This window comes from Hoplias malabaricus, chromosome Y (assembly GCF_029633855.1).
Source record: "Hoplias malabaricus isolate fHopMal1 chromosome Y, fHopMal1.hap1, whole genome shotgun sequence".
NCBI classification, from domain to species: Eukaryota; Metazoa; Chordata; class Actinopteri; order Characiformes; family Erythrinidae; genus Hoplias; species Hoplias malabaricus.
This window is the reverse complement of record NC_089820.1, coordinates 81,425,518-81,452,726: the sequence shown is the minus strand read 5'-3', so window position 1 is coordinate 81,452,726 and position 27,209 is coordinate 81,425,518. Positions and strand designations below refer to the sequence as shown.

The following is a 27,209-nucleotide window of genomic DNA, read 5'->3' as shown; positions in this document are numbered from 1 at the left end:
AGGAACAATAAGTCGTTTTTTTACCTTGGAATTACAGCTTCAAACTCACTGTGATGCTCCACTGACCTGTAATAAGGAGAATACAGCCTCTATCTTTGCTACTCCAGGCTCAGCACTGCACTAACTGCACTGTGTAAATGTTGAAAGAGGGTAGGAAACAACACCCCCTCCCTCTAGATTCCAGGACAGTGCTGTAAGAATGAATTACACTCTGCAACTGTAGGGGAAGCTCAGAAGTTCCTGAAGTTCCTTTAAGTTCAAACACCAAACCCTCTCTACTACTTTTTTCAGAGTGGGGTTTTTTTTTTATTTTCTCTGAAACGTATTCACTGTCAGTTTACGTTTTAGCTAGGTCTCCCTGAAGTTAAAGTGGGAGAGTTAAGATTCTCCAAGACACAGCTGCATCTTATTGGACAGCCAGGAGGAGAACACTAACCGACAACTAATTCATTCCCGAGATGATTAGCACTGTAGTGAGTAAAGAGGAGCAGCAGGTCCATTCGTCCAACACAGACAAAATGAACTCCCAGCCACGGATGACTGAAGCATCACTAGGAACCACCCCTCCCACTTCCCAGTGATCAATAGTGAAGAAAAGGCTGAGGAAGAGATGTTAATGTGGTAGTGAGGGGGTTTCAAAAACGTCACTGTAATTAAAAGCCTGGAAAGTATACAGGACTTAGATTGGGGACCAAAAACGCTCCCTAAAAATCTAGTAATGTAATATATATTCTAGTTTAATACCAATATAACTCCCTAAACTCCGCCTTCACGTAACAGCGAAGAATCTCCCCTTCACTGACCTTCACAGTACGGACTCCAGAAAATGAAGATTTCCTTATGTGACAAGAACGCTCTCCAGTAACTCACACTATATACTCGTAATGAAATGTTGGGAACAGGTCAGAGCGAGGTTGTAAATTCGAATGCTTTCAACAGAGCAATGTCGAGTATGTGAGATCCATACACGGTCCCTAGGCCCTCGCTGAGGCGCTTTAATGGACGTCGCCATTTTACAGCACCAGCTTCCGTTTCACATAAACACGGCATTAAATCAGCGAGAGGGCCGCAGGCGGGGCAAGTGCACACGGGCAGGGGGGCTGTGGAGAGTCAAGATGGAGGCCAGATTTACTGCCTTGTAATGGGAGGTTATACAGCCTCTTAAGACGGTCCAGAGGAGGTTTTCATAAATTACCAATCTGCTTAATCACTCGAGGGCAATTTTCCTATCCCTGAGATCAGTCACTTACTTGGTTCCTTGGACTCTTGACTTAAATAAAAGATAAATAGGCCGTGTTTAAATCAAGAGTGTAATTTTGCATTCGTTACAATGTGCATCGCAGGATTTTCAAACTTGGAACTGACTTGACCTGGAAACGTATGGCAAAAGTCATCTTAAAGGTCACACACTATACCCCTTTTTCACAACTGGACACAGCCCTAACAGCTCTGTTCAGAACGACCGGTTTCAGCCCATGTTCCTTTAAATGAGAATGAGCCACAGTTCAGTTCATCACGAGAGCCCAGGAGTGAGGAGCAAGGAGCAGAAGCTAGGGTTAGGGTTGTTCACTTAGATAAGTAGAGCACTGCTTTTTAAAGCAACACTAGCTTGTATTTTTACCTTAAGATTACAGCTTCAAAATCACTGTGGTGCTTCACTGACCTTTAATAGAGAGAAAAGAGTCTCTCATGTTGCTACTCCATGCTCAGAACTGCAGAAACTGCGCTGTGTAACTTATGAGTGAGGGTAGGAAATCACTTCCCCTCCCTCATCCCTCTCCACTCTTTTAAGGACATTCATATAAAAGTGAATTATACATTGCGCAAATGCAGTGGGTGCCCAGGAGTAAAAATACCAAATTTTATGTAACGTTTCTTTAAATGGAGGAAACAAGAAATCTGTATTACACCCAACATCTCTTTATTCTCTCAGATTTTAATCACACAAATCTATGTGATTACACAAGGCAACCCTTCACATTCTTATTTTTTTGCCCCATTCATTTAGAGTCCATTCCACTGTCCTCCAGCTGGAGACAGCCTTGTGAGTCAATTGAGGAATTCAACACAGATGGAGTCGAGACTACCAAGAGACACTGTTGTAGTAGGTGTTGACAGCAGCTCGCTGCTAATAATCCACATCCGTCCCGAAGTTTGGACCAAACCTCGGCTTTAATTCACCGGCTTATCTATTCAGGACTGAATTAAGTGGGGTACAATGAGGCTGTATTTGGCTCCCGTTGACCATTTTTTCATCTGCTGTTCCTCACTGACCCACTTCGGCCGTGCAACATCCCTGTCCGTAATCCCTTGCTCAGTGGGCCGGTCAGCAAGCCGAGGGATGCGGTCCGGTCCGAGACACGAGGGCGCTTCACCCGCCCATCACCCGTCACCCCCAAAAGCCCCTTAATCCCACCAGGAGCTCCAGTTTCAGACCCCTCGCATAGAGACATGAGGCACACATGGCTGCTCCGCTGCTGAAATAACCTGCTTTTAGGGGGACGAACTTAACACGCACACACACACACACACACACACACACACACACACACACAAATTACAGCAGCCATAACTAAGAACAGCACACATTAACCATGTAGTGAAGGACCTGGATCTATGTTGCTGACCACTGTGGAACCAGCCAGACACAACAAACGCTCTACACTTATGTGTGTGTGTCTCTCTCTCTCTCTCACACACACACACACACACACACACTATGCCCTACTCCCCAAATCCCAGGCCCTGTCAGGAGGTGAACAGGTGGACTGGACTCGGGAGTATTATGGAAGGTAATATGCTCCTCATCTCTCCGTCAATATGCCTGCAATTAAGATGGCTGCTCGACGATATCAAAACCCTCCAAGACAAACAATTCCTGAGATGCCGTGCTGTAATTCTGCGTCAGGTCTCATGGGGAGAAATCTGATCTTGGGGAAAGGTTGGGGGGGCGAGGTAGAGGGATGCTTGTGGAGATGAGGTAGGATATTTGCATGAGAGCAGGGTGTGAATCGCAGGGGGGTTCAAGGGGTTTAATTAAGAGTTCAACCCCCAAAAGGAGCAAAGTGTGGAAAATTAATCAAGAATAAAAATACGGAAGTATCAAGGCAACGGACTCTTGTGAAATGGACAGCTAGCTTTGAATCAGGTTCATTAAAACGATAATTAAATCTATATCCAGTTTTTAAATATATTTATATTTTTTATAGAAAGATTTGATGATGAATATTCACGAATATGAAACCAAGGGGAATGACCCTGTTTTTAGTTAAACTACCATTTTATTGCTATTATTTCTATTAAAAGATAGAAAAGATAAAAAATAAATAAATACGTTTAGCAAAGTGGAATTAAAACAATAATGTGTTTACAAGATAACTGCGGTTGCAGTTTATATAACAAGAGCTAAACTTAGCCTCATGTCACAGGAATCTGGATGAGGGAAAAGTTGTAATGAATGAATGAATGAATTAATTAATCAGTATTACGCACCTATGAAGCAGGAAGAAAGCTGTTGATGCTTTTCAACATTTTTGAAAAAAACCCAAAATGTTATTTGTGTAAAAACTCCAAAATGCCATTTTCTACTGTGAGCAGAGAGAGAACGCCTAGCATACTTGGCCGAGACACTTTGTTTTTATTTTTTTTTACCGATTAACAGACACTGGGCCTTCATAAACACATCAGACCGGTTTTGAGCACACAAACAGAACTGAGAGCTAGCAAATGATGAGGAAACATCCTCTGAATTTTCTAAAAAGTCATTTTTAATTAAAATTGTGAATGTTGCCTTTAATATGTAACCACTCCCATACGAGTGAACAAATCTGTAGAGTGTAAGTTCATTCAGGGACAACAAAGCAGATCAGACCAAAGCGGTCAGGATTGCTCAATGTAGACTTACAATGTAGTCCATCAACATACTGCCCTGGAAGCGCACTTTGATTTGGTTGAACAAGAAAAGCCTTGAGGGGGCAGTTTAAAGATACTCACAATGCAACTGAAAAGAGTATGAGGTAGAGTAAGCTAATGTGGGGACAACACCCAGGTGACCTAACCACACCCTCTCACCTCACACATATGACATCTCCACAGGATGTGACCTTGTAAGTATATATCCTCTAACATGTCAAGGGGTCATCCCTGTATGAAATTAGTAATTAATGCAGGTATATACATACACACACAAGGCCATTGTGCAAATTTATTTGTTCAGATTTATTCATACAGGCTTCTAGTAGCTTAATTTACATATAAAGTTTATGTCCTGAGGAGTAAACAGAATCTTTAAGTTTAACCGAATTTAAATGCTACATCAAACTTGCAAGGCCAGACTGGTTTCCATTATAGAGCCCATTTCACATATTTATTTTTTTATTTACACATGATCTGTCATTTGTTACACATTCTTAAAAACACCAGTTTAGTCTGCCTCTGCCTTTTCCTACTTTTCTTTGTATTATTCCCTTTATTCATAACATTGTCCCCATTTGCTATTCAATTTTCCCATCCTCTTCACTCTATTCATCCAGTGTTCCATTTGACCTCACCTTATTAGCATATCTTACATCATCCAACTCTGGACTGGACTGGACAGGCCTGAAGCGATGTTTTATGGCTGCTCTTATTGAAGTGCACAGCTTGCATGTCCAGCCTTTATGGCGTGGGGACAGCTGTGTTGGCCTAAATCACTGCGGTCTGTTAAATTGAAAAATACAGTGACTAACTAAACCCAGAGGGACTCTGAATGCCAGCGCTAGTGACCATACGTCCCTGTCACAGCCACAGCAGCTGGTCAGCAGAGGATGGAGCAGGGTCCATTCCCATCGTGCCGCAGTTTCCAGGGACACCATAGCTAAGCAGCAGGTGTGTGCTGTGAAGCCCTGGCAGCGTCAAGATCACGCTGGAGAATGTGCGCAACATCCTGTCTGACTTCTCACTCTCTACTGCACAAAATCAGAGAACATTCTTTTCATTCATTTTATTTGTAATCAAAACCTCCACTGAGAATAAGTTTTTCATCTCAACACTGATTATAACGATGTAGCAGAAATGTACACAGACACAAGCAATAATAGGTGTCTTTGTCTTTTGCTTATATTAAATTTGATATATAATTAATAAACTGCTTTTCAGTGCATTTACACAATTTGGTGGATAGAACAGGTAGTGTCTCTGTTACACAGCTCCAGGGGCTTGGGGCTAAGTGTTCTAGTCACGCTCCGGGTGAGTGCGAGGAGTGTAGTGTGTTCTCCCTGTGTCTGCGTGGGTTTCCTCCGGGTGACTGTCTGTGAGGAGTGTGGTGTGTTCTCCCTGTGTCTGCGTGGGTTTCCTCTGAGTGATTGTCTGTGAGGAGTTTGATGTCTTAGAGACTATGAATGAATGAATGAATGAATTTCATTAAACACCAAGGTACTGTTTTTTTTTAATGTTTATTTATTAACTGTACTTATTTTTTTAAAGAAAAACAAATACTGTTAACAACCAAAAAAAATAAAAGGAATTGGGAAAACAAAAACAACTATGGGAAAAAAAATCTAATGGAATTTGGGGAAAAAAAACTGTTTTCATAGTGCCTTATTTTTCCCCGCTGCCTTCAGAAAACAATGAAATCATCAAGCCATTCTGATCTGATCCCCCTGTGGTGTTAAGTGAGACTTTAAGGGAGATTTTAGAACTGTATGACCCCTCTTCTGAGACTCTCCGATCTCAGCACTGGTCCTGCATTTACGTGAGTGTGTGCTCACGTTTAAATAAGTAAAACAAACAAAAAGTTACAATACAAGAACAAAGTGATGCTGTGACCAAAGCACATTATTACCATCACAATTTGGCCGTTGTCAAAGTTATACAGATCTTTACTCTTGCCCACATCAACTTCTAGGACTGGCTGTTCACTTGCTGCCTAATTTATTCCACCCCTCGACGGCGACACAAATGAAATAATCAATGTTATATATTTCACTGGTCCGTGGTTTTAGGCTTGTGGCTGAATCTTGTGTGTGTGTGTATATATATTTATAAAATTGACAAAACACCATTGTTTATTTTTCATATTTAACAATCTGTTCTCCCTCTGTCTTTTTTTCCCTGTTTCTCAGTATTTCTGCAGTCAGATGAAGGAGACAGAAAGCCTCAAAGGAGTCCAAGTGCGAGACCTACCCTAACTCCTAATTTCCTATATTTCTCTCTCTCTCTCTCCCTCTGTCTTTGTCTACCTCTCTCCCCCTGTCTCTCTCTCTGTCTACCTCTCTCTCCCTCTCTCACAGTCTCCATCTCTCTCTCTCTCTGGGATCAGTCCTCATCCAGCTCCACACAGGAAGCAACATGGCGAGTCCAATTAGTGAAAGGATAAGTCTTTGGAGCAGCAGGCGGATGGGAGTGGAGAGGAGACGAGCCGTTCGATTACACTGCCTCTCTGGACCTGTGAAGTCATGCGGTTATGGCTGGAGACCAGAGGGAACAGCAGAATAACAATGATGGGAAAAAAGAAAGAAAGAGAGAGAGAGAGCAAAATGGAGAGGGAGAGGGAGACGTCTCCCTGGCAGCCGTGTCGTCTGCGAGACGTGAGGGATCCCCACTGAGTCTAAAGCCTGTTGGCGTGGTGCCCATGCAGAGACGCTAGGACTGCATGCAGCCTCAATCCAGCCACTCTGCACTGACCACGACAATGCCACACCTACCGCACAGAGAACAAGCTGAGACGTGTTCCGTACAAATTACACATATCCGTGTATCACACACTGAGGTTAAACAGTCCACCTGACAGCCATCCAAACTAAAACTCAACAGCAGACTGCACCCAGTCCCCAGGTTTTCCAGATATGTGCTTCTCTTAACAGACAAGAAGTACTATAATATATAGGGCTGGTTTCCCAGACAGGGATTAGGCCTAGTCTTCATTGAAAGGAGGATTTAGTCCAGGACTAGGCTTAATCCCTAACTGGGAATCCATCCAATAGTGTGCAGTCTACCAATCGGAATCAGTTCAAAAGTCGCATAAAATTACAGACCATTCATAGTCCTGTTTACAAGCACAGCAACATTCATCCACTCACGCCATCTCTTTTATTAAGTAAAGTTCAGTCTTGTTTATGTCTCCTTTATCCGAGCCCCACTCTGCTTTTTCATGGGGACAATCTGAAATTGTTAGTTATTATGGCAATAAAAAACTAGAGGATAAGCGAGTTTCTAGTTCTTGAATTATATCATGTCAAGGCCAGGCAGTAGAAAAAGTTGATGAAAATGTGTATATGTGAATATAAGTAAAGCTAAATACCTGCCAGTACAATCACTCCTTACATCAACCTGTGTAATCTCCCTTTTCCCATGGGTTAAATTTTATTTTTTCTTCTTCTGATAACACTCTCCCAGCTGAAGTCCAGAGAACTCTTCCATTTTCATATTGTTTCACTGCAATGAACTATGGAAAAGTGCATTCCGAGGCTAAATAAGGTGCACAGCAGTGCCCAAACTCCTATTTTATCCAATGCGATGGCAGATCTGCCTGTTAAAATGCATCAGGACAAGATTAAAATTATTAGACGACCACTGGGGTCATTGAAAACAGTTGGTAATACAGCCTGTAATTTTCTCAGAAGACGCCAGGGAACTAACACAGACATGGCCCTGGAAAATAGAGAATTACACCAGGACGCCATGAAAATTATATTCCGTCCTGACAGGGCTTTAGGCGTCTTTTCTCTCCATTTTTTGATGTTTTTGTCAAGTACTTTTTATGTTCATTATGGTAGCAATGAATTACAATTTAGTTATTTGTTAGGATGAATGTGTTTGTGCCACGTGTCCATTCCACTCCTGCTCTTATCAGTTTTCTCAACTGGACGTTTGATTCTGGTGATGGAGCATGGGTTTGTATTTAGATAAATAAAGACAGGAATACAATAACTGGACCAAAAAACTTGATATATTACATATACTTGCAAGTCTAACATAAAGGAAATGTGTAAACACAGAAACAAAAGCAAATGCAATTCCTTCTTAAGACGCATCAAGCAAGTCTTAAAAGAAATGAAAAAAAAAAAAATAGATGACAAACCTCAATGAATGAATCTAATTAAGTTTAATTGCGGAAAGCCATAATCGGAGCTGGCCGCAGGCTCGTAAAAGTAGACTTTGCTTATTAAGACATTACCCACACTATTAAACTATGATGGAGACAGCAAAGCAGACATGGAAAGGTCAAGGAGTTATAACCCCGCCAGCCCTTGTTCTTTCAAGTCATTGGCCCGAGTCCAGTCGTCTGAAAATGTCTCTCTTCCAGTCTGATGAACAAAATCCCAAACACAAAGTTCATGCTCTAAACTCTCCACAATATCCGCTTTACAGACTGCGTTCAAAACCACAAAAAGCCCTTTAGGAGTTTAAAATGACTGTGTAAAAGCAGAGGAAACACTGAAATGTGCAGCATAAAGGCACTGCAGGACCAATTTGCTTTGAGATGGAAATACAGTTGCTTTAAAAGTACATCAGCTGTGAACAGGCAAGTTCAAATGTGCATGCACAGTTTATATAATCTCCACAGAAAAGAACTGATCAACAGAGTGGGAGGCTGTGGAGCAGCTGTAGATGAGGGTGAATTCAACCCTCTTCATGCTAAATATTAACTAAAATGTTCTAAATCAATAGAACTGAATTCTGCCAAGTGACTGGGGAGAAACCTCACCTCTAAGCATTACATATTTAAGATTGCTTCATATGATCTGAGGCTAATGTGATTTAGGCAATTGTTTTACAATAGGGTATGATTTTCCGCTAGTTATTAGTCACTTTAGCTTCATAGTTCCAGTGCAAAATTGAAGTCATCAGCAATGTCTGGAGTAAATATGTATAATTCTAATGTTTTCTTCAGCTCACAGTGAGTAGATAAATCAGCCAAGGCTGAAATGGCTATACAACCTTAATCTACTGCAGACTCAGACGGCTCTAGGCCTTCTGCCACTGTGCGAATAGGAGAGAGACAACACTGTTACTCTGCAGATCAGGCAGTCTAAGCTCCACTATGCGATCAGTGTGTGGCCCAAAAGCATGATCAGTCTTTATTCATAAAGAATGAATGGAATATTAACAGAATTTAAGGGAACGTCTACGATTGTGGGGAAATACTGTTCTCTATGGTTTGTTTACATTCAGAAGCTCAGGGTCTTTTAAGGTGGAATGATATGTTTGAGGACAAAATCAATCGTTATATGTTCATGGCTGAATTTTAACGCCTGTGTACATTTTTATTAACTGTTTGAACTACCACAGAGACTCATTTACTACTCATGTTGTGTAGTTTTGTTGCACTTTCTGTCTGTGTTTACTGTCATGCTGTTAGTGCTCTGCCCAATTCTAAGTCAGTTCCATCTACTGCTAAAGTAAGTGAATATTGTTGATATATGGAGTAGGAATAGAGCAATATCCTCATCCCAGCTCATGTTTTTCAATGTTTGTAGGTCTCTTTGCTGTCTAAAAAGCTGTTTTGTGAGCAGAGAGATAGAAAGCCTAGCATACCAAACAAAGCCGAATCCCAAATGTCTCTTTACACACTCTGTAGGGCACAGTGTAGGTCATAATACACTCACGTAGTGACAAAAAATATTTTAGTCAGCTACAGAGTTCACGTTTCCCAGGCAAATTAGTGTCTAATTACTGTCTGGGTGCAGTATTATTATCTGTGATGTGCACTATGTAGGGAGCATAGCACTATATAGGAATATAATCCCTTTACATTAAAGAGATGAACATATTTATCCTCTCCTATAGATAGGCTTTGGAGATACACTTTGGATTTTGTTACAACAGGAACAAAGCAGTGTATGGCCAGGTCTCTATTACAAAAAGTATATAAAGTCACACCAACATTCTGAGGCAAGTATGTGTATGAGTGTGTGTGTGTGTGTGTTTTAGCTGTGAACAATGCCTGTGCCCTCTATGTCCCTCCAGTCCTCTCCTACAGCCTTGGCCTCCCAAGCATCTGATGAGTAAAACTCCCATTGCCTATGAACCAAAACATCTCAGCCATTTCACTAGCCTTTCAAACACCTCCTCCACGGCTCCAGCTGATCCCTCATTCATCCCAGCCATAAAAGGCAAGTCCACTGTAAGGAGACTGTAATCATCACTATTGTTTTAACATTCCTGATTTCTCTTCCGGCTCTGGTGATATATGATCTCTCTCCCAGCATTCTCCACATATGCTTTAAGGTGTTACTCAAATGTTCGATGACAAGGCACGGTACTCCTCTCAGCACCAACAGAAAAGAGTATATACATGCGTATACAAAGGAAGAAGAAAAAAAAAAAAAAAAAAAAAAAAAAAAACTATCACAGTGAACTAAAATCTGAAATGCAGTTTGTTCCAGCTTTCCAATGTGATTGGCTGAGATACAGTATGAGCCACAATATCACCCAATCATAATGTAAGTTGTAATTAATTAATTCATTGTCTGTAAGCCCTTATCTAGTTCAGGGTCGCGGTGGGTCTGGAGCCTACCTGGAATCACTGGGTGCAAGGCAGGAACACACCCTGGAGGGGGCGCCAGTCCTTCACAGGGCAAGACAGACACACACACATTCACTCACACACTCACACCTACGGACACTTTCGAGTCGCCAATCCACCTGCAACGTGTGTTTTTTTGGACTGTGGGAGGAAACCGGAGATAACCAGATAAATTGCATTTGCTTATTTGATTACATTCATGCATTCTCATCATTATGTTAATTAAATTAGATTAAATAAGTAATACTGCCCTTGTAGAAAGTGTGACACAGGGTGACACACTCACACGTTCACACCTACAGACACTGAATCGCCAGTCCACCCACCAATGTGTGTTTTTGGACCGTGGGAGAACACACCACACTCCTCACAGACAGTCACCCGGAGGAAACCCACGCAGACACAGGGAGAACACACCACTTAATAATATAAGGTTTTAATACAATTCTACCAGAGCAGCCCTCAACAAAACACTGTCAGTCCATCTTACTTCAGCAGGAAAAACACTTTAAATTAAACAAAATCTGCATTGTACTGAAGCTAATAGAAACAGATTGCAGCTCCCACTGGCTGTGACTACTTGGATGAATTATATTTGCATAAATTCATTATCTGTAACAAGTTTATTTGATTGTCTGAAGTATACTGACGGCTGTATCTAAATCCCAACGTGACAATTACAAATACAAAGCGTCTTAGGTGATTTGTCAGCAATGGCCCCTAAACTTGTTTAAATATGCTGTCGTTGTCATAATAGGTGTGTAAATTGCATCAGCGTAAAGAAACAGCACTTTCTCTGAGATACCGTGTTTTCTATCTCTATATAAAAGATGCACATCATCCTATATTTCTGGACGAATGGTAGATGCAAAAGTTCAGATCAATAACCATAAACCAGACTGCAGCTGACATTTCTAGCCGTGTTTCATGACTGCATGTATTAGTTTCAGATTTGCTCATTCACATATTTTACAAATCAAAATAAATACATGCAACAGCCTTCTTTATGGAAAAGAGCGGATTAAAATGACAGAGGTTAAGTGCTCATGTTTTACACCGGCTTTAAAAGGTTAGAGGACAGGACCTCTCTCGAGCACAAATAGTTCTGTGTAACCGTCAATAGCTGACTCGACTGTTGCCTGAATCCATTAACTAAGTCTTAGAATAAAAGCTTTGTGTAAATAAATACGACAATTAAAGTGTCACTACAGTGAAAGCACATTAAAGCAAATTGCTCCTGATTAAAGGAAGTGACAGAATCCTCATTGGCTCAAGTTTTCAAACGGCCTCTAATCGCAAAGTCTTTCATAGTGTTTCAGAATTCTTTCACTCATTGTTTTTCTTTTTTAATGTGTGTAAGTGCTTGTTTTTGTATATTTAATGGACAAGAATGGATAGCTCTCTGGTGTGTGGGTTGAACAGCATGAAGACTCATGTCAGCCTTGCTCTGTTTTCAGTGCTCGTAATTCAAATGTACAATATGGCTAAACATGTTCGGACACTCCCTAAAGTAGCTGAATCATGAAGCCAGTTATTTTATGATGCAACCATGGCCAACAGCTGTTCAGTTCCACTCACGCTGCTCATAAAATCTCCACAGAAACTTATAGTCCTCAGTTAGGTCACCTTGCCCAATGCAAAGTGTGGGCTAGAGATGTATAAAGCCTTCAGCAATTTTTCTGGAGTACTGGAGCACCATATAATATTTAGATATTTTTTTTAATGAAGTCTACAATAAATTAATAAGAACATGAAAACATGAGGGTATTATGACAAATTCAATAATTGTAAACAATCAAAATATTGAAAGATGGCTGAATATTCTTGTTTTAATTGTATATGTTAATTTTATATTCAGTGTTCTGAGGGTTTCACTGATATTTACATAATCATACAGAATAGGGAACATAGAATCCCAAATTTGAGTGCATCTGAATGAATGCTGTAGTGTGTGTGTGTATCTCTAATTATGTTTCAGCCTTCATTCACTCACACTGGGGTGGACACACATCAGTGAGTGTGTAGTGAGTGTCAGCGGTGGCCAGCTTGTTCTGCCAAAGCAAACAGGAGGCGGTGGAACACTGAGCAGCTTCATTAAAGGTCTACGACTCGCGGGAGCTCTCGCTTTCAGCTGCAGCTTTCCGCCAACACGCACCAGAACACAGACTCTCACACACACACACACACTCACACACTGCAGGCCACTGGAGGAATAACTGCAATCCAGCAGAATCTTCACATAACTCAATTACTGCTAATTGATCCGTATTTATATTACACTTCTTAATACACAGTAGATCGCAAAATAATACCCCATGTCTTGAACACATTCTTAAAGCTGGACTGATGGGGTGAACCTATAGCATTTAACATGTCAAAATAAGGAGACTTGCCCATCAATCATTGTGCAAGTAGAGAAATTTGGGAAAATTCCCATTAATATCTTTAAACTGATTAATTAAAATAAAAAATATCATTAACTGTCAGAAATACATGCAGTCTAATCAGAGCTTAGACTTATTGCTAACGAATTTGACTTTGACGGTGCTCAGTATGACAAATAGTAAGACCTGAAGATGGTTTGTGCGGCTAGAGATCAGCTCCTCATCAGGGGTAAACACACTGGGCTACACACATAAAATACCTTAGGCAAGACTCCAAATACGACAATATCCATTCAGCTGCAGCATGAAAAAATGCTAAGTCATTCTGAACAACAGCATCTGCCAAATGCTGTAAATGTTTATGTCAGTACAAGATTTGACAAAAATGGTCAACCTGCCAGCTACAACAGCTTATGCTGAAAAACTGAAAAAAAAAGAATCTTCCCACCAAACAGTGTAAAACAAACAATCTTAATTAACAATATTAAGTATTGTTTACTGGTCATTAAGTGCATGAGAATTTGACATTATAAACAGCAGGTCATATTTTCACACAATATCAAACTACAAAACATCAAAAATGAAGATAATAAAGTTTTGTACTTAATGAAAATACATTAAGGGGAGAGTTGATAAAGTACATTACACAGTAGCTGCCATTGCCAACGTAATGAGCCACAAACTGTGTCAGATCAGTTATCTTATGTTGTAGTCCAGGTTGTAGCTGAACTGAAGTAGGGTGCTTGCTCATCCAGGCTATGGGACACTATAAAACAAGTATAAAATTAGGTAGCTAAATCATTCATTAGCTAAAGGTCGCTAGGTAATCATAGCTGATGATATCTGCTACTTTTATTTGTTGTAATTTATGACAGATAATTTAGTACTAGTATGCTGGGCTCTGCAGCCCAGATGATGTGCATGTATTTTGGGACTTGGCTTTGGACGAAACACTGACAGAGGGACTATATTTATTGGGCTCCTCAGTTTCAAACAGCTAACTTTAGATGACTTCCTGTTTTTTAATTTAGAACATACTCGACCGATTTTAGAGCAAAGAGTTATGCTAATATGTATTCCTGCATAATTGTGTTTTATGCATGTATACGGTTTTACACAATTCCTCAATTGTATGCAACAAAAGGTTATTAGCCAGTTGGCTTTAGTTGCTTCCTGTCCAACTCTGTGTCTCACAAAAGCTAAGCCACAGTTTAGAGTTCATGCTACGTTTGAAATTTGCGTCTGGATTCAATTGTTGTTGTTTCTGAACTAAAGAACCAACGCAATGCCAATGTCAGAAAAGCCTGCCAATTGGACACAAATTCAAAACATTAGATGTGTCAAGATCAACTGTTTATTGTGTCGTTATGAAGTTAGACTGCACCGGTAATCCTAGCATTAGCAAACAGTCTGACAGAATTTGGGAGTGGATGATTGAAGAACATTTTCAGATAATGGGTGTGTGTGTGTGTGTGTAAATAAACCATCAAACACATTCTCCAGGATGTACAGATGTCAAAGTCTCTTTTACAGAGGATTACATTAGCATTACCACAAAATGAAAATTACACGGAGAGGCTACATTGCAGTTTGCTAAAAAGAAAGGGGAAAAAAAATACCCACAAATATACATTCTACCTTATGGCTTATGACAGATGAGAGGAACATTTACTTTGTACCAGCATGATGTAATGAATATTGTAAAAAGGAGAAGAGAGTTTGTATAGTAATTCCACACACTTGTTGACAGACTTGTATTGTTGTTTGGTGCTAGCAAATGCCTCCAGGCTCAACACCATCTTTCCACGTTAAAATACTCAAACTGGGATTAGTGCTGGAGCTTGTGCACATGAAAGTGTAAGATTTATGTCAACAAGTGAATGGTGTAAAATATGAGCAATTATGCGGCCTAGAATTACAACAATATATAAAGCAAAGAAATGAATGTATTTATAACAGTAAAAGTCACCACAGAACCTTATAGAAACTATCAAATTGAAACTAAGTTTAATTATCATTTATTAATTATTTTTCTGTAACTGATTTATCCAATTCAGGGTCACTGTGGGTCCTGAGCCTACCTGATATCACTGGGAGCGAGGCAGGAACACACCTTGGATGGGGTGTCTGTCCATCACAGTAAGGTTAAATATGAAATGTTAATATTAATTTATCTTGGCTTTTACAGATGGTATTTAAATAATTATTAATGTTGCTTCAGAAATGCAGCAATGACTACACCAAGTCTTTAAAACGAAATCACCAAACTCTTGACTTTAGCTCTATACGACCAGAGTTAAAATTTGAGTTGCAAGAACCGTGAATTTAATTATAGATTATGAAAAACCATGTGTTAAGTTTCAAATGAGGAAAGTTAACCTATATAAAAAAGGTAGATCAATTAGAAGCAACAAAACACTGTCTAAAAGATAAAAGACACAACTGAAAGTCTGGTACTCAGCATTCTGTTTTCAAAATAAAAGCGTTAACTTCCTGGACATATATAGACAGGTCTAGGCCGCAGTTCAAATTACGGGTCAAACAAAATGACTACAAGGTAATTTACCCAAATCATTCAGCCCTCGTGTTACACAAAAAAACAGGGTTCTTCTAAGAAATGCCAAAGGAGGACTACTTTGGTTCCCTTGCAACAGGCGGTTCTTTAAAGGAATATTTTTTGAAGAGCATTTTTTAAACGGTAAAAGACCTCCAAAAATGATGCTTCTATTTATTTATTTATGTATTTATGTACTCCTGAGAACAATCAGCAATTATTTCTTAGACTGCATCAAATTCTTTACATATTGTATTTATTACAATAATCTATTCTCTCATTCTTCTTTTGCATCAGTTCATTTTGTTCTGCGCCGCAGTGGAAAAGTCCACAATGGAGGAAATGAAAGGGAACGGCCTCAGGGCCGAAATATGCTTTCATTTCCATAATTGTGTAGTTACGTCTGACCTTGCATGCTTACACAGCGGCTGTTTATGTATTTGCGTGGGAGTCTCAGGAATTATAAACAATATTTTACTTTCCATTCCATTCCCAACAGAAGGGACAGTGCTGTGGTTCAATGTTAATTTGGCCACAAGTGAAGGGCTCTGACATAGCCAACGGCTACAATATATGATACAATAGGTAGGTCTTTGGACGTGTAAAAGTTAATATAATATATCTAGGGCTAAGAATGTGTAAAACGAAAGATAGCAAGCTCTATGACACCCTCACAAAGAACAGGAAAGACAAACAGTATTCAGAATTACTTTGGTTATTCGCATGCTTATCCAGCTGCTGTAGCAATCCATATTCAGCAGGCGGAGGAACAAAAAGCTTGAAATTGAGTGTGCATCTCTTTCACCATGCCCAGCTAGCCGTCCGGGTGCAAATCAAATAAAACCAGTTCCAAAAACCTCTCCACCAATCAAATACAGCCAAAGCAAACCTTCTGTAGTGTCTCAGCCAATCACATGAAACTAATGCCAACTAATTATCAACTGCCAAAACCTCAAAGAATAAATCTACTGCACCCTCTCCACCAATTGCAAGCAGCCAAACCACAAGCATTAAGGCTAGCATCTGTGTGTCCAGCCAGTCGGGAGAGAGCCAGGGCTATAAAGAAGTGTTTGGCTGGAGAAGCAGTGCCCCACTGGGATAGTCCCGAGTTCTATAAAATAACAAAAACATAAAGTATTGTGTTTTCCATTGTTGTGTTTGAATATCGATCAGAAAAGTGGTAGCTGGACTGTGAAGAAACATGTGGTTTGTCCACATTTATATGGAATATGAGTGTTTTGTGGTAGGGGGCCCTAATACACACAATGAACCATCCTGTCAACATTTGTCAGTTAGTGAGAGCTGTTTGAAGCCACTTTAGAGCACAAATATAATGTAAACTACCCGTCCAACCACCAGTCAAAATCATCCACCATGAAACTGACCATCACATCAAATGCATGGCAATCGGTACATCTGCCCTCGCTCATTTCGGCTTTTCTTTTTCTTTTTTTACACACATTACACACAGTATGTTCTACATGTGAAGATGCACTGTGATAGTCCATTTAAAAAAGTGATTTATTTTTTAACAACACCTCCCTTTTAAAAAGATGTATACACATTTGTTTTGGTTCAGCATAGTTTTAAGTAAACCTTAACCAAGATACCCAAGTCTCAATTGTTCCGCAGGTACCTACTTCTGTGTGTGTGTGTGTATGTGTGTGTTTACTTTCCCAAATCACTAGCGTTTGTGTGTGTTCACTGACACGGATGGGTTAAATGCAGAGGTCAAATTTCATTGCAATGTTCATTTCAGTACAATGACAACAAAGCACGATTTCAATTTGATACAATTGATACAACTTAATACAACGCATCCACTCATCCATACCCTGTAAAGCTGTATAGTGTTCCGAGAACAGATACTTGAGTTCGAAGCTGTACGACCTGATGTTCTGCACGAGCTCTTTCACCGCAGCCTCTCTATAACTCTCCTCCATCTTCCGAGTACAGCAGGATGGTCCATCATGTTTACACACCAACAGATCCACATCTGAGAGAGAGAGAGAGAGAGAGAATTCAGAGTGTAGTTTAATTACACACAATATGTAATACAGTGTTTAACATTCACAGTCTTCAGCAAGAGACACCCCCCGCTGGCCAGTGACCACTTTGTCACAGTGCACAGTGATACCATTTCATGCACTAGCTTAGCCATAAGACCCTATTAATAACTTTTTCATATCCTCATTAGAATGATGATCTAATGCTGTGTGCTGTTAGAGCTCCTTAAATTAGGACAGTCTCTCTCTCTCTCTCTCTCTCTCTCTGCGTAGGGGACACACTCTGCGGTCATCCAGACCTGGACCAAGCCAGATCTGGCTTTTTCATTATACTGGGGATGTTAACTCTAAGAAGACTAGAACTATAACTGTCTCTTTGCTACACAGTTCAAATGTGATTAACGTACTTATGACATGAGCAATTACTTTGGTTTGTAGATTCACATTTATTCTGTAATCTGTAAATCACGCAATACGGTCTACGGTGGTTACACTAATGTTAAATGTAAATAAATGAAGCAGTGACTTCATTAAAGCTGTACATTATAATGTATGTGGGTCTGGACCTCTCTGGTGGAAATGTGTGTCTGCACACAACATGGGGAACAAGCAGGACATGGGAAATCATAGCCTATAGGTTTGGTTTCAAGAAGCGGGCTTGGACTTGACGATTGCCAGTTTTATTACCCTGACTGTCTCCTACCTCTTCACGGTTGTGATGTCCTTGAGTGAGGAACCTAACCCTCCACTGCTTTGTACACTGTGCTTAGACAATAAAACGACGTTTACGGTTACCTTTTTAAGTTTCTATTCTGTAAAATGAGCTGTGTTTTGGACACAGTTCTAAACGGAAGAATGTAATTATCATTTGATTATTGTGAGCATGTTGGAAGACCATTTTAAAGGAGAACTCGATTTAAATCTAGTTAAATCATTATATTAAATAATTTAATTAATTGATGTATTGTTATCATCATCATATCACAATCCATATTGGAATTACTGTGTGTTAAGGTTGAGATATATTTGCTGTTTTGTCTGTAAACAACCATCTGCATCATGAACGGATTTGTTCACATATTTGCCTATGTGAGAGTAACTGGAGGCTTCCACTAGAGGGCAGACCAGAGTAAGACACAGTCAATTGCAAACTGGGCTCTGACACAGGCTTCTTCTAAACTTTCCCCCATTGTGATGCGGTTTTTGCCTGCACTGCCCCCTACCTTTTATGCATGTACTGCACCTTGCATTAGCTTTTATTTTCTAAAGATGTGCACAACCAGCGCACCAAACGGATGCAGGATTCGCGACGCAGCCATGATGCGTACGCGAACGTGTAGTTAACAGCATGTATATATCTATCCTTAGAGACCAACTTAATCCTCACCTACCAAGCCCATCAAGCTCAAGCTTATTATTGTGCATGTAAAACAATACCTTATTATTATTATAATCATAATAAAATATATCCTGTTCTAATTCTACACAGATTTGGTATCAGTTAAAGGTTCAGACAGACAGTCAATTTTACCACTTCCTACTTTAAGGACTCAAAGTCATGAAGTGTGAACACAATGTAGAGCACTGAGTGTACAGAAAGTGATCATCCAGGTTTTGTCTCGACAGTGATGAAATAAGGAATATCTCATAACATATACAGTGTGCTATTGTTATGGCTGGCGATAAGTATGACATTAAAGGTTTAATCACACACACACACACATGCACGCCATACTGACATCACTGACCGAATTAGACTCTGTGGTACCAGAGCTCTTAGAGAGTGAGGCCCAGGCTCACACGCAGCACCTTGGCCCTCAGCTGAGGGGAGGGGGTGGGGGAGAGGGGAGAGGACAGAGAAGTGAGATGGGGGCCTATGCGATGAAACCTGAGCCCAAGAAATGTCTCTCTAGCGCACTCTCACTATTCCTCCTCAACTCCAAACCAAGCCTTGTGCCACCCGTTCCAAATCCAGCCCTGAAACACAATAGGGGTGGATAGTTCTCGCCCACTCTCACCCTCTCCCTCTCTCTCTCCATGCCCTGGCCACGCATCACTGTGGCTTAATTATCCAGGACGCACCAGCTGCTGTGTGTCCCAGCAGAATGAAGTCATGACTGATCTCTGTCCCTCTGTCCCTCTTTTTGTATATCACCCTTTCTCTCTTTTCTATATCATCTTTCCGTTCATCTTCAACTTTGGGAGTATCTTCCGTCTCCATCTCCCTTGACAGTCTCAACTTCTCTACGCTTAGCAGTGACCAAGCAGAGAGAGAGAGAGAGAGAGAGAGAGAGAGAATTGTGATACCCTTACCATTCAAATTTATTAAGTGTCACATTATGATTTAACAGATTTTAAGATAAGTGCCATGACCTATGACCCAGATGTTAAGTGTCAAACAACGAAAAATGTTTGCGAAGCACAAATAAATTCTACATTAGTTTTAAACATAACCAGGTAAATTGCATTTGCTTATTAGATTACATTCATGCATTCTCATCATTATGTTAATTAAATTATATTAAATAAGTAATACTGCCCTTGTAGAAAGTGTTTTAACACTGACATATGGGAATAAATATCATCACGAATGAAATGTCATTAATTTTACAATTTCTACTCATATTTTCACTGTGATTTAAGGTATTTCAAAATGAGAAACAGCAACGTTGCACCATCAGTGAAGCCTGGACTGGTCTGACCAGTGTAGTTACAGACAGGGACAGTGAGTGACAGCATAAAGAATTAGAAAGACAAATGGAAAAAGACAGAAAAGAAAGATTACAGAGGAAGAGAAAATAAGGACTCAAACATAAAGTGGGAATAAGGGTAGAGACAGACAGACAGAGACACAATGCTAGGCATTTGGCTCTGCTCACAACATGCTGGCAGTACTGGACAGAAAGAAAATTCTGGAAGCCTCTTCTGTGGTTCGGATGGTTACATGGTACATCAGAAGATGCTGTTTAATGTCCAAACACTCTGAGGAACAGAAACTTGGTTGTCTCAGTGCTGACTTGAGGTTTACAAAGAAACCTGGCCCATTAAAGCCGGTTTGCGAGAGTATAAATGCAATTGAACTGTATGTTTTAGTGTTGAAATGTTCAAATCAGTTCACGGCAGTTTTACAGTGGTGTTTTAACTGCTGCTTTAGTGACGTGTTTAAAATTTGAATTGTTCACGTAGGTTCGTCTAAGGTCAGTTTTCCATTTCTCTCTTAATGGTTATACTCTGGAATCGGGCGGGTGGGGCTGGTTCTGGATGTGTGTAAACAGGCAACTTCCAGCTGGAAGAATTACAGATTGTGGTTTTTATGCTATGAATCACAGTGCATCATTTCCTCATTAGAGAGGATTGAAGTCTTCACTGGAAATAAAAGGCAGCAACATCAAGACCCTGAGGCCAGGTGTCTCAAGTGATTTCATTTTTACTCTTTGAAGCTGAAAAAAACATCATCTAGGTCCTTCCAATTTTTAGAATTACTTTCAAATAGACTCCTGGCTAAAAAACACACGCCAGATACATGAAAGGAAACTAAGGACTGGACGCCAGGGTAACTATGCCAAAGTCCTGCCTGACCATCTTAGTTTCAGCCACATGTACATAGTTTTAATCAGGCCAGAAGCAATGGAGAGAGAAATTCAAGAAGTCTTAATGAGCTTATTAGAGTTTAAATCGAATGATAATGTTACTTGGGGGTGATTTTTTTTTTCCAGAATGCTTTTACAGCAAAAATCAGAGTAGATTTTTTTTTCATATTTTAAAGGATGGATGTAAATAATAATTTTTAGTAATAATATAAAATCAAAATAAAAAATACAACTGTATTTTTGCCCAAATTTACTTCCCAATTTAGTCTGTTCTGATTCCCCCATCAGCCAGGTCTCCAACAACCACATGGTGCCACCAAAATGAGAGGACGGAGGTTAGCTAAATGTGAAGAAAAGAAGTGAAGGATGTAATCAAACCTTTTAAAACTGCTACTAGCACATCACAACTGGACAGCTGAACACGCTTGAAGGAGAACACTAACTGCCCAGTTCTGTCCTTAGCTCTAGCAGTCACAAGAGTGTTAGTGAGCATCTGTGGAGATTACAGAGACACTCAAAACATCTGTATCAGTGTCTACTTTACAGTACCTGAATTCACTAATTCTTAGGTGTATCTTCAAACCTTTGGACACAGTGCATAGCATAAGCATCCAGGAGGGGAGTTGGAGACTGTTCTATGTTATCACTCCATTTTATTTTTAACTGCAGTGTTAATGTAACATTAACCACTCATATGGATACACCAACTTCCCAATAGGATTTGTCCTGTGCTGCATCTGTGGAAGAGCATGTGGAATGCTTGACGATGTGTTAAGATGTTTGGTAATGCCACATTACAGTGCTGCTCTCACAAACATGCTGCATTCTTGGAGTCTTTGTACTTTTTCTCCCTAAGCATCCCACAGCTAATAGATACCACAATGGCTTATACAACCCAACATAAGCCAGAGAAATCGCAGGGTTGCATTTGTCCGAGCTCGAGGAGGGTGACTTAACAGAATGGCATTCACAGCACTGGAAAAGGGGAATCCATTACCCACGAAGGAAATTTCCTTTAGAAGGGTGGGCTACCTTAGCTTAACGTGAGAAAAAGCAATAAATGTCAAAACTAAGTGAAAAAACAAGGAAAAACACACTTCAGTGATAATACTAATATGTCAGTGCAAAGGTAACAGACGTTTAAAAAATTGTTCTACATTACGCAAACATTCCGTGCCGTTTTCTCCTTCCAACTCACATTGATCAGGCTCCCATTTGTTTCGCAGTCGGTGATGTATGTTGTTTTTTTCAGGAAGACCAAGAGCAGCAGTTTTCCATCTCCATCCCCAAGTAAATTCACATAATGAACAAGCACTCTACTCTTACCAGAACCTTGTCTATTCGCTGGTTTCTCTTAAGTGATATGTCCCATATTTAAATCTGTCCTGTGAACCATTACCACCTTGAGAACCCTACACCCACTGCCACCATTTTAGGACCCACTGACCCAGAGCAACACTATTTTCCTCATTAATTTGGTCTCATGCTGAATCAAACATATAAAAGGTCTCCTGAAGGCCTAACCAATGGGAATTTTGTTCTTTTTTTTCCCCTTTTTGATTGTATAATGTTCTATGGGCCTTTATAAGATTGTAATCCTTGAATATTGAAAATTAACCTAAATTAATAATGAAATAATTAGTACTAGATCTTATTGTAGAGTCTAAAAATAAATATTTATTATTGTTTTTTTTCCACCAAAATCATTACATCTATCTATAACAGGAGGCCTAAAAAGCCCCTTAAATTCCATACTATAGGAATGTAGCCAACAGAGATTTTTAAATACGTCCCTATCATTGCTAAGCAGCTTCATTCTGAACAACAGAGAAGGTGCTTCCTCGCTAGGGATCGGCTGAATGCCTTTAGCTTTACATTCATTGATCCTTGTTATAACACACAGAGATAATGCTGACCTCCCCAGGGTAAACGCAGAGTATGTAACTAGATACATCTCAAAAATGACATATTTGTATTAGAAAGCCTGTTTTGATGGTTTCTCTCTGAAGTTGTGGCTGAGCAGACGTTCCCTCAGCTCCTCTTGACTGAGGAGTTCATGCTCAGCTTCTAAGCCCCTAATCACCCACAGGTGACAAATGCCCGCTGCTTAATTGGCTGGATTAGCTCTTAATTCCATTCTCATTGCTCAAGACCAGTGTGACCCCTGCATCCTCAGGGTCAAAGCTGAAAAGCTTCTCACTGAATTTCCGAGCTGAGGCAGTGGGGTCAGGGAGAAAAATTAGTGATCCACGCAAAATCCAAAGCGCAAAACCTTTACGGAATGTTAAATACTGTTATGATTTCAATATTTACATGGACTTCACATTGACTTTAGGGGAGTGGAGGGGGATTTAAGCAATTTCCTGATCATGCTGTTTTTGGGTGTATATATGTAGGATATATGTATATATTTATTTTTCACCAAGCCTGGAAGACTTTAATCTTTGAAGGAAAACCAAGTAATTAGCAGCAGAAGTAGTCACACTGATAGTAAGCTCTCATTTCTCTTTCCATCACAGGAAGTTCTCGTTCCTTTCAAGTGCTGGCATACGCTGGAAACCATCAGCGTGTTTACCTGGACCTGTGTGTTTGCTCGGCGAGAGCTCATGCTGACTGAGAAAATATTTCTCCAAAGGACTGGGCAGCAATGCTGCTTTTCTGCAGACCTCAGGCGTGCGCCTGCAGTATTTGGCTTTATTGTAGCTGGCAGACAGTCAGTGTGGCAAACCTAGAGTCTGCAAACGAAAAAGGTGGGGACCCTAGGGAAGCAGGATGTTTTAAACGTTTGCTAGGACTACTCAAAGGCCAAATATCACCAGACACAGAAAGAGAGTTGGCGGAAATGGTTCTTTTATTCCATGAGAAAAGCTTCAGTGAATGGTTTTACGGTTTTGTTTTACTTCGGTTTAAAAACCAATCCATAATCCTGTTAAGGTTATTTACATTTTTAAGGTTTTTTTTTTTTTCTCCTTAATTTATAGAGGGCGACACTGTGGAGCAGCAGGTAGTGTCTCTGTCACAGCTCCATGGTCTGGGAGATTTTGGGTTCGAGTCCCACTCCGGGTGACTGTCTGTGAGGAGAGTGGTGTGTTCTCCCTGTGTCTGTGCGGGTTTCCTCCGGGTGACTGTCTGTGAGGAGTGGTAGGTGGATTGGCGACTCAAAAGTGTCCCTAGGTGTGAGTGTGTGAGTGAATGTGTGACTGTGTGTTGCCCTGTGAAGGACTGGTGCCCCCTCCAGGGTGTATTCCCTCCTTGTGCCCAATGATTCCAGGTAGGCTCTGGACTAACCTTGACCCTGAACTGGATAAGGGTTACAGATAATGAATGAATGAATGAATGAATAATTTATAGAGACAATGGATAAAAACTAAGCTCCTGACAGCCAACTGAATTCAGAATATACGCAATGTCTCAGAAATGAACACATTAACACATGTACACGGTTCAGCCAACAACAGTTTAGCTCTGTCAATTTAAGTTGTGTTTTAAGTTATTCACTGCACAATTACTGGATTAGGAAAACCCACCGTGTATCTATGTTCATCATCCATTTGATCAGCTCCACTGACCCTAGACGAGCACTTTATAGTTCAACAATTTGACTGGAGTCCACCTGTTTCACCTTGTTCTTCAGTGGACAGACCCCCACAGGACAGATGAGCTACTGTTTCTAACTTTACATCAACAAGGTGGACCAAAGGGGTAGGAGTGTCTCATAGAGTGGACAGTGAGTGGACACTGTATAAAAACTCCAGGAGCACTGCTGTGTCTGATCCACTTGCATCAGGACAACACACACTAACACAGCCAACAAAATGCATGTGTTTAGCCAATCAGGCACAAGCAGATCAATGCTGTTTCTGTTTGAATAGCATCAGATCGTTTACTTTATTTACATTCTATTGTAGCGAACCACATATGTGGGAAGCAGAGGTTGTTTTTTTTTTTTGGTTTGTTTGTTTTTTTAATGTTTTCTGAAGGCCCAACACTGGAAAATGTATATTCCTTCTCAGAGTCACAGTAATTAAAACTGCCTTTTGAATTCTACAAGACGAAGAGAGGTAAATGGATTACAGTTTATTCATAAGGGGGAAAAATAATAAAATAAAAATCACGGATCACTGCGGAAAAAGATGAAAGAGCAAGGGGCTGCAGACATTGGGAAGAAAATCCATGCTACAAGACAGGCTTTGATGGAGTAAAAAGATAAACACAGACCACCAAGCACAGACAGATGGGCACACTCCTCAAGGTCCAGACAGAACCACAGACTGTACAACTTTGATAAACCATAAACAGACCACACAGACAGACAGGCACAGATGAATGCATGCACGCCTATTCACACACACACACACACACACACACACACACACACACAGCAGGTCAGCTGGCTACTCTATCCAGAATACACCTACCTGCCCTCTCCTTCCCAAACACATCAGAAATAACCACATTAACCTGGTCATTTAAACACGCCGGCCATTCCTGCAGCTGGCTCACTCTACTGAGCGGTCACTCACATCTGGCTGCTGAAGAATAAACAAACTCTTTTATATAGTTTAACAGGTACTCCTCATAATCGTCAGACCTCCTAACTTCACCCTGTCATGACCTCAGAGTAATAGGCTACATTCATGGATATGTCCTAAGAAGCATTTTATTATTATTATTATTATTATTATTATTATTATTATTATTATTATAAACCACATTTCTGTATCACTGAGGTAATCATATTGTAAACATATATGTGCCCTAACACTGACCCACCCTAGTAATCATTTTCTGAAACACAGGAATCTGTGAACATCAATGATTTTGATGTTAGAAAAATGACATGAAGCAATGACTTCAGAAGAGGTTTATTTTCTTTAATTATATAATTAAAATAATTAAAATTGGCATTCGACTGAACTGCCATTCCACTTTACAGAATATATGAGGCACTATTAAGAACAATGACACCAAAGCACATTTGCAGCCCCAAAGAACCTTTAAAAAAATAATAATAATAAAAGTTTTTATATTACAAGAACAATTTGTGTTTCCTAGAATCGCACGCCCGAGCCAAGAATCCTTAAGGACCCTTTATTTCTGAGTGTACGCCAGGGTAAACTTTGCATAACCTCCGCAGTTTTTTTTTTTTTTACCACAAATCCAATTAGATTCGTCGGTGGTGTGGACTCAGACACATAAGAAGATCAGTCAAATATTGTAATAGTGAGACAAAGTGTATATACAGTGTAATAAAGTCCCATAAACTGAGCTACACCAAGAGATTCCGAGCAATTATTTATCTGGGATTAGATTATAACCGTAATTATAATCATAAAAGCTGTATTCACACGGACGTGGAATGCAGAATCCAGATTCCATGTCAGCGCTGTTACTGTTAGAAATCTGATCAGCGCTCTTACTATGAAAAGTCTGCTGAAAACGATCCTGGCTGTTGGCCGTAACAAGATATGAAAGATATGCGCTAGTCCTGACTAATCTTATAACAGATGTTTCAGTTAAAGAATAATCATGTGCTGTTTCATTAAGGCCAAGCTGTGAGTGAGAGTGAGAGAGAATAACGATCGAGTTCCAGAATTAAGATTTATCAACATGTCCGTGTAAATGCCGTCTAAAATGATTTGTCTTAACTCTGCTGAGGTTAAGTGCTTTTGGAAACATTAATTCAACACATCCTCATCTGCCCTGAAGGCTATGACTTGAATAGGGTACAATATTCGGCACAGCCCTCCGCTCCAAGTGGTCTCAGCGCTGCAGTGATACTGACTTTTTGTGGTGGTGACATTTTAGAGTGTACTCACACTAGGCAATCCGAACCGTGCCCAGGCAGGTTTGACCTCCAAAGTCGTGTTCGTCATGTGCCTCGGGACGTGATCTCAATGCTCTGATACGTACAGTAAACAAATAAAGTGCCAAAGGTATCACTGTGGTCTCCTCAGCCACAGATACAGGGACAACTGTAGGTGCAGGGTCTGCTGGTAGTGTTTGTTGTGATATGTGGTAAAATTCTGGACTATTTTCCCCCCCGAAAAAAAGAAAATTTCTTATATGTGAAGTACGAGTAAAGAAAAATCCTGGCGCCACATAATCAATAAATCTACAAAATTACTCCAAATAAGCCATAAAACGCAATCCTGAACTCCACTGTGC

General features: G+C 40.2%; 1 protein-coding gene across 1 annotated transcript in view; it reads right to left on the bottom strand.

The window, feature by feature from the left end:
• LOC136679433 (glypican-5-like) overlaps positions 1–22,275 on the bottom strand; it is a 146,151-nt gene extending 123,876 nt beyond the window's left edge. The window contains exons 1-2 of the mRNA XM_066657949.1: positions 22,240–22,275; positions 17,280–17,441 (exon numbers count right to left, since the gene is read on the bottom strand). Coding sequence (XP_066514046.1) covers positions 17,280–17,388 — 109 coding nt within the window. The 5' untranslated portion in view covers positions 17,389–17,441; positions 22,240–22,275. The remainder of the gene's footprint in view (positions 1–17,279; positions 17,442–22,239) is intronic.
• Between the last annotated feature and the right edge of the window lie 4,934 nt (positions 22,276–27,209).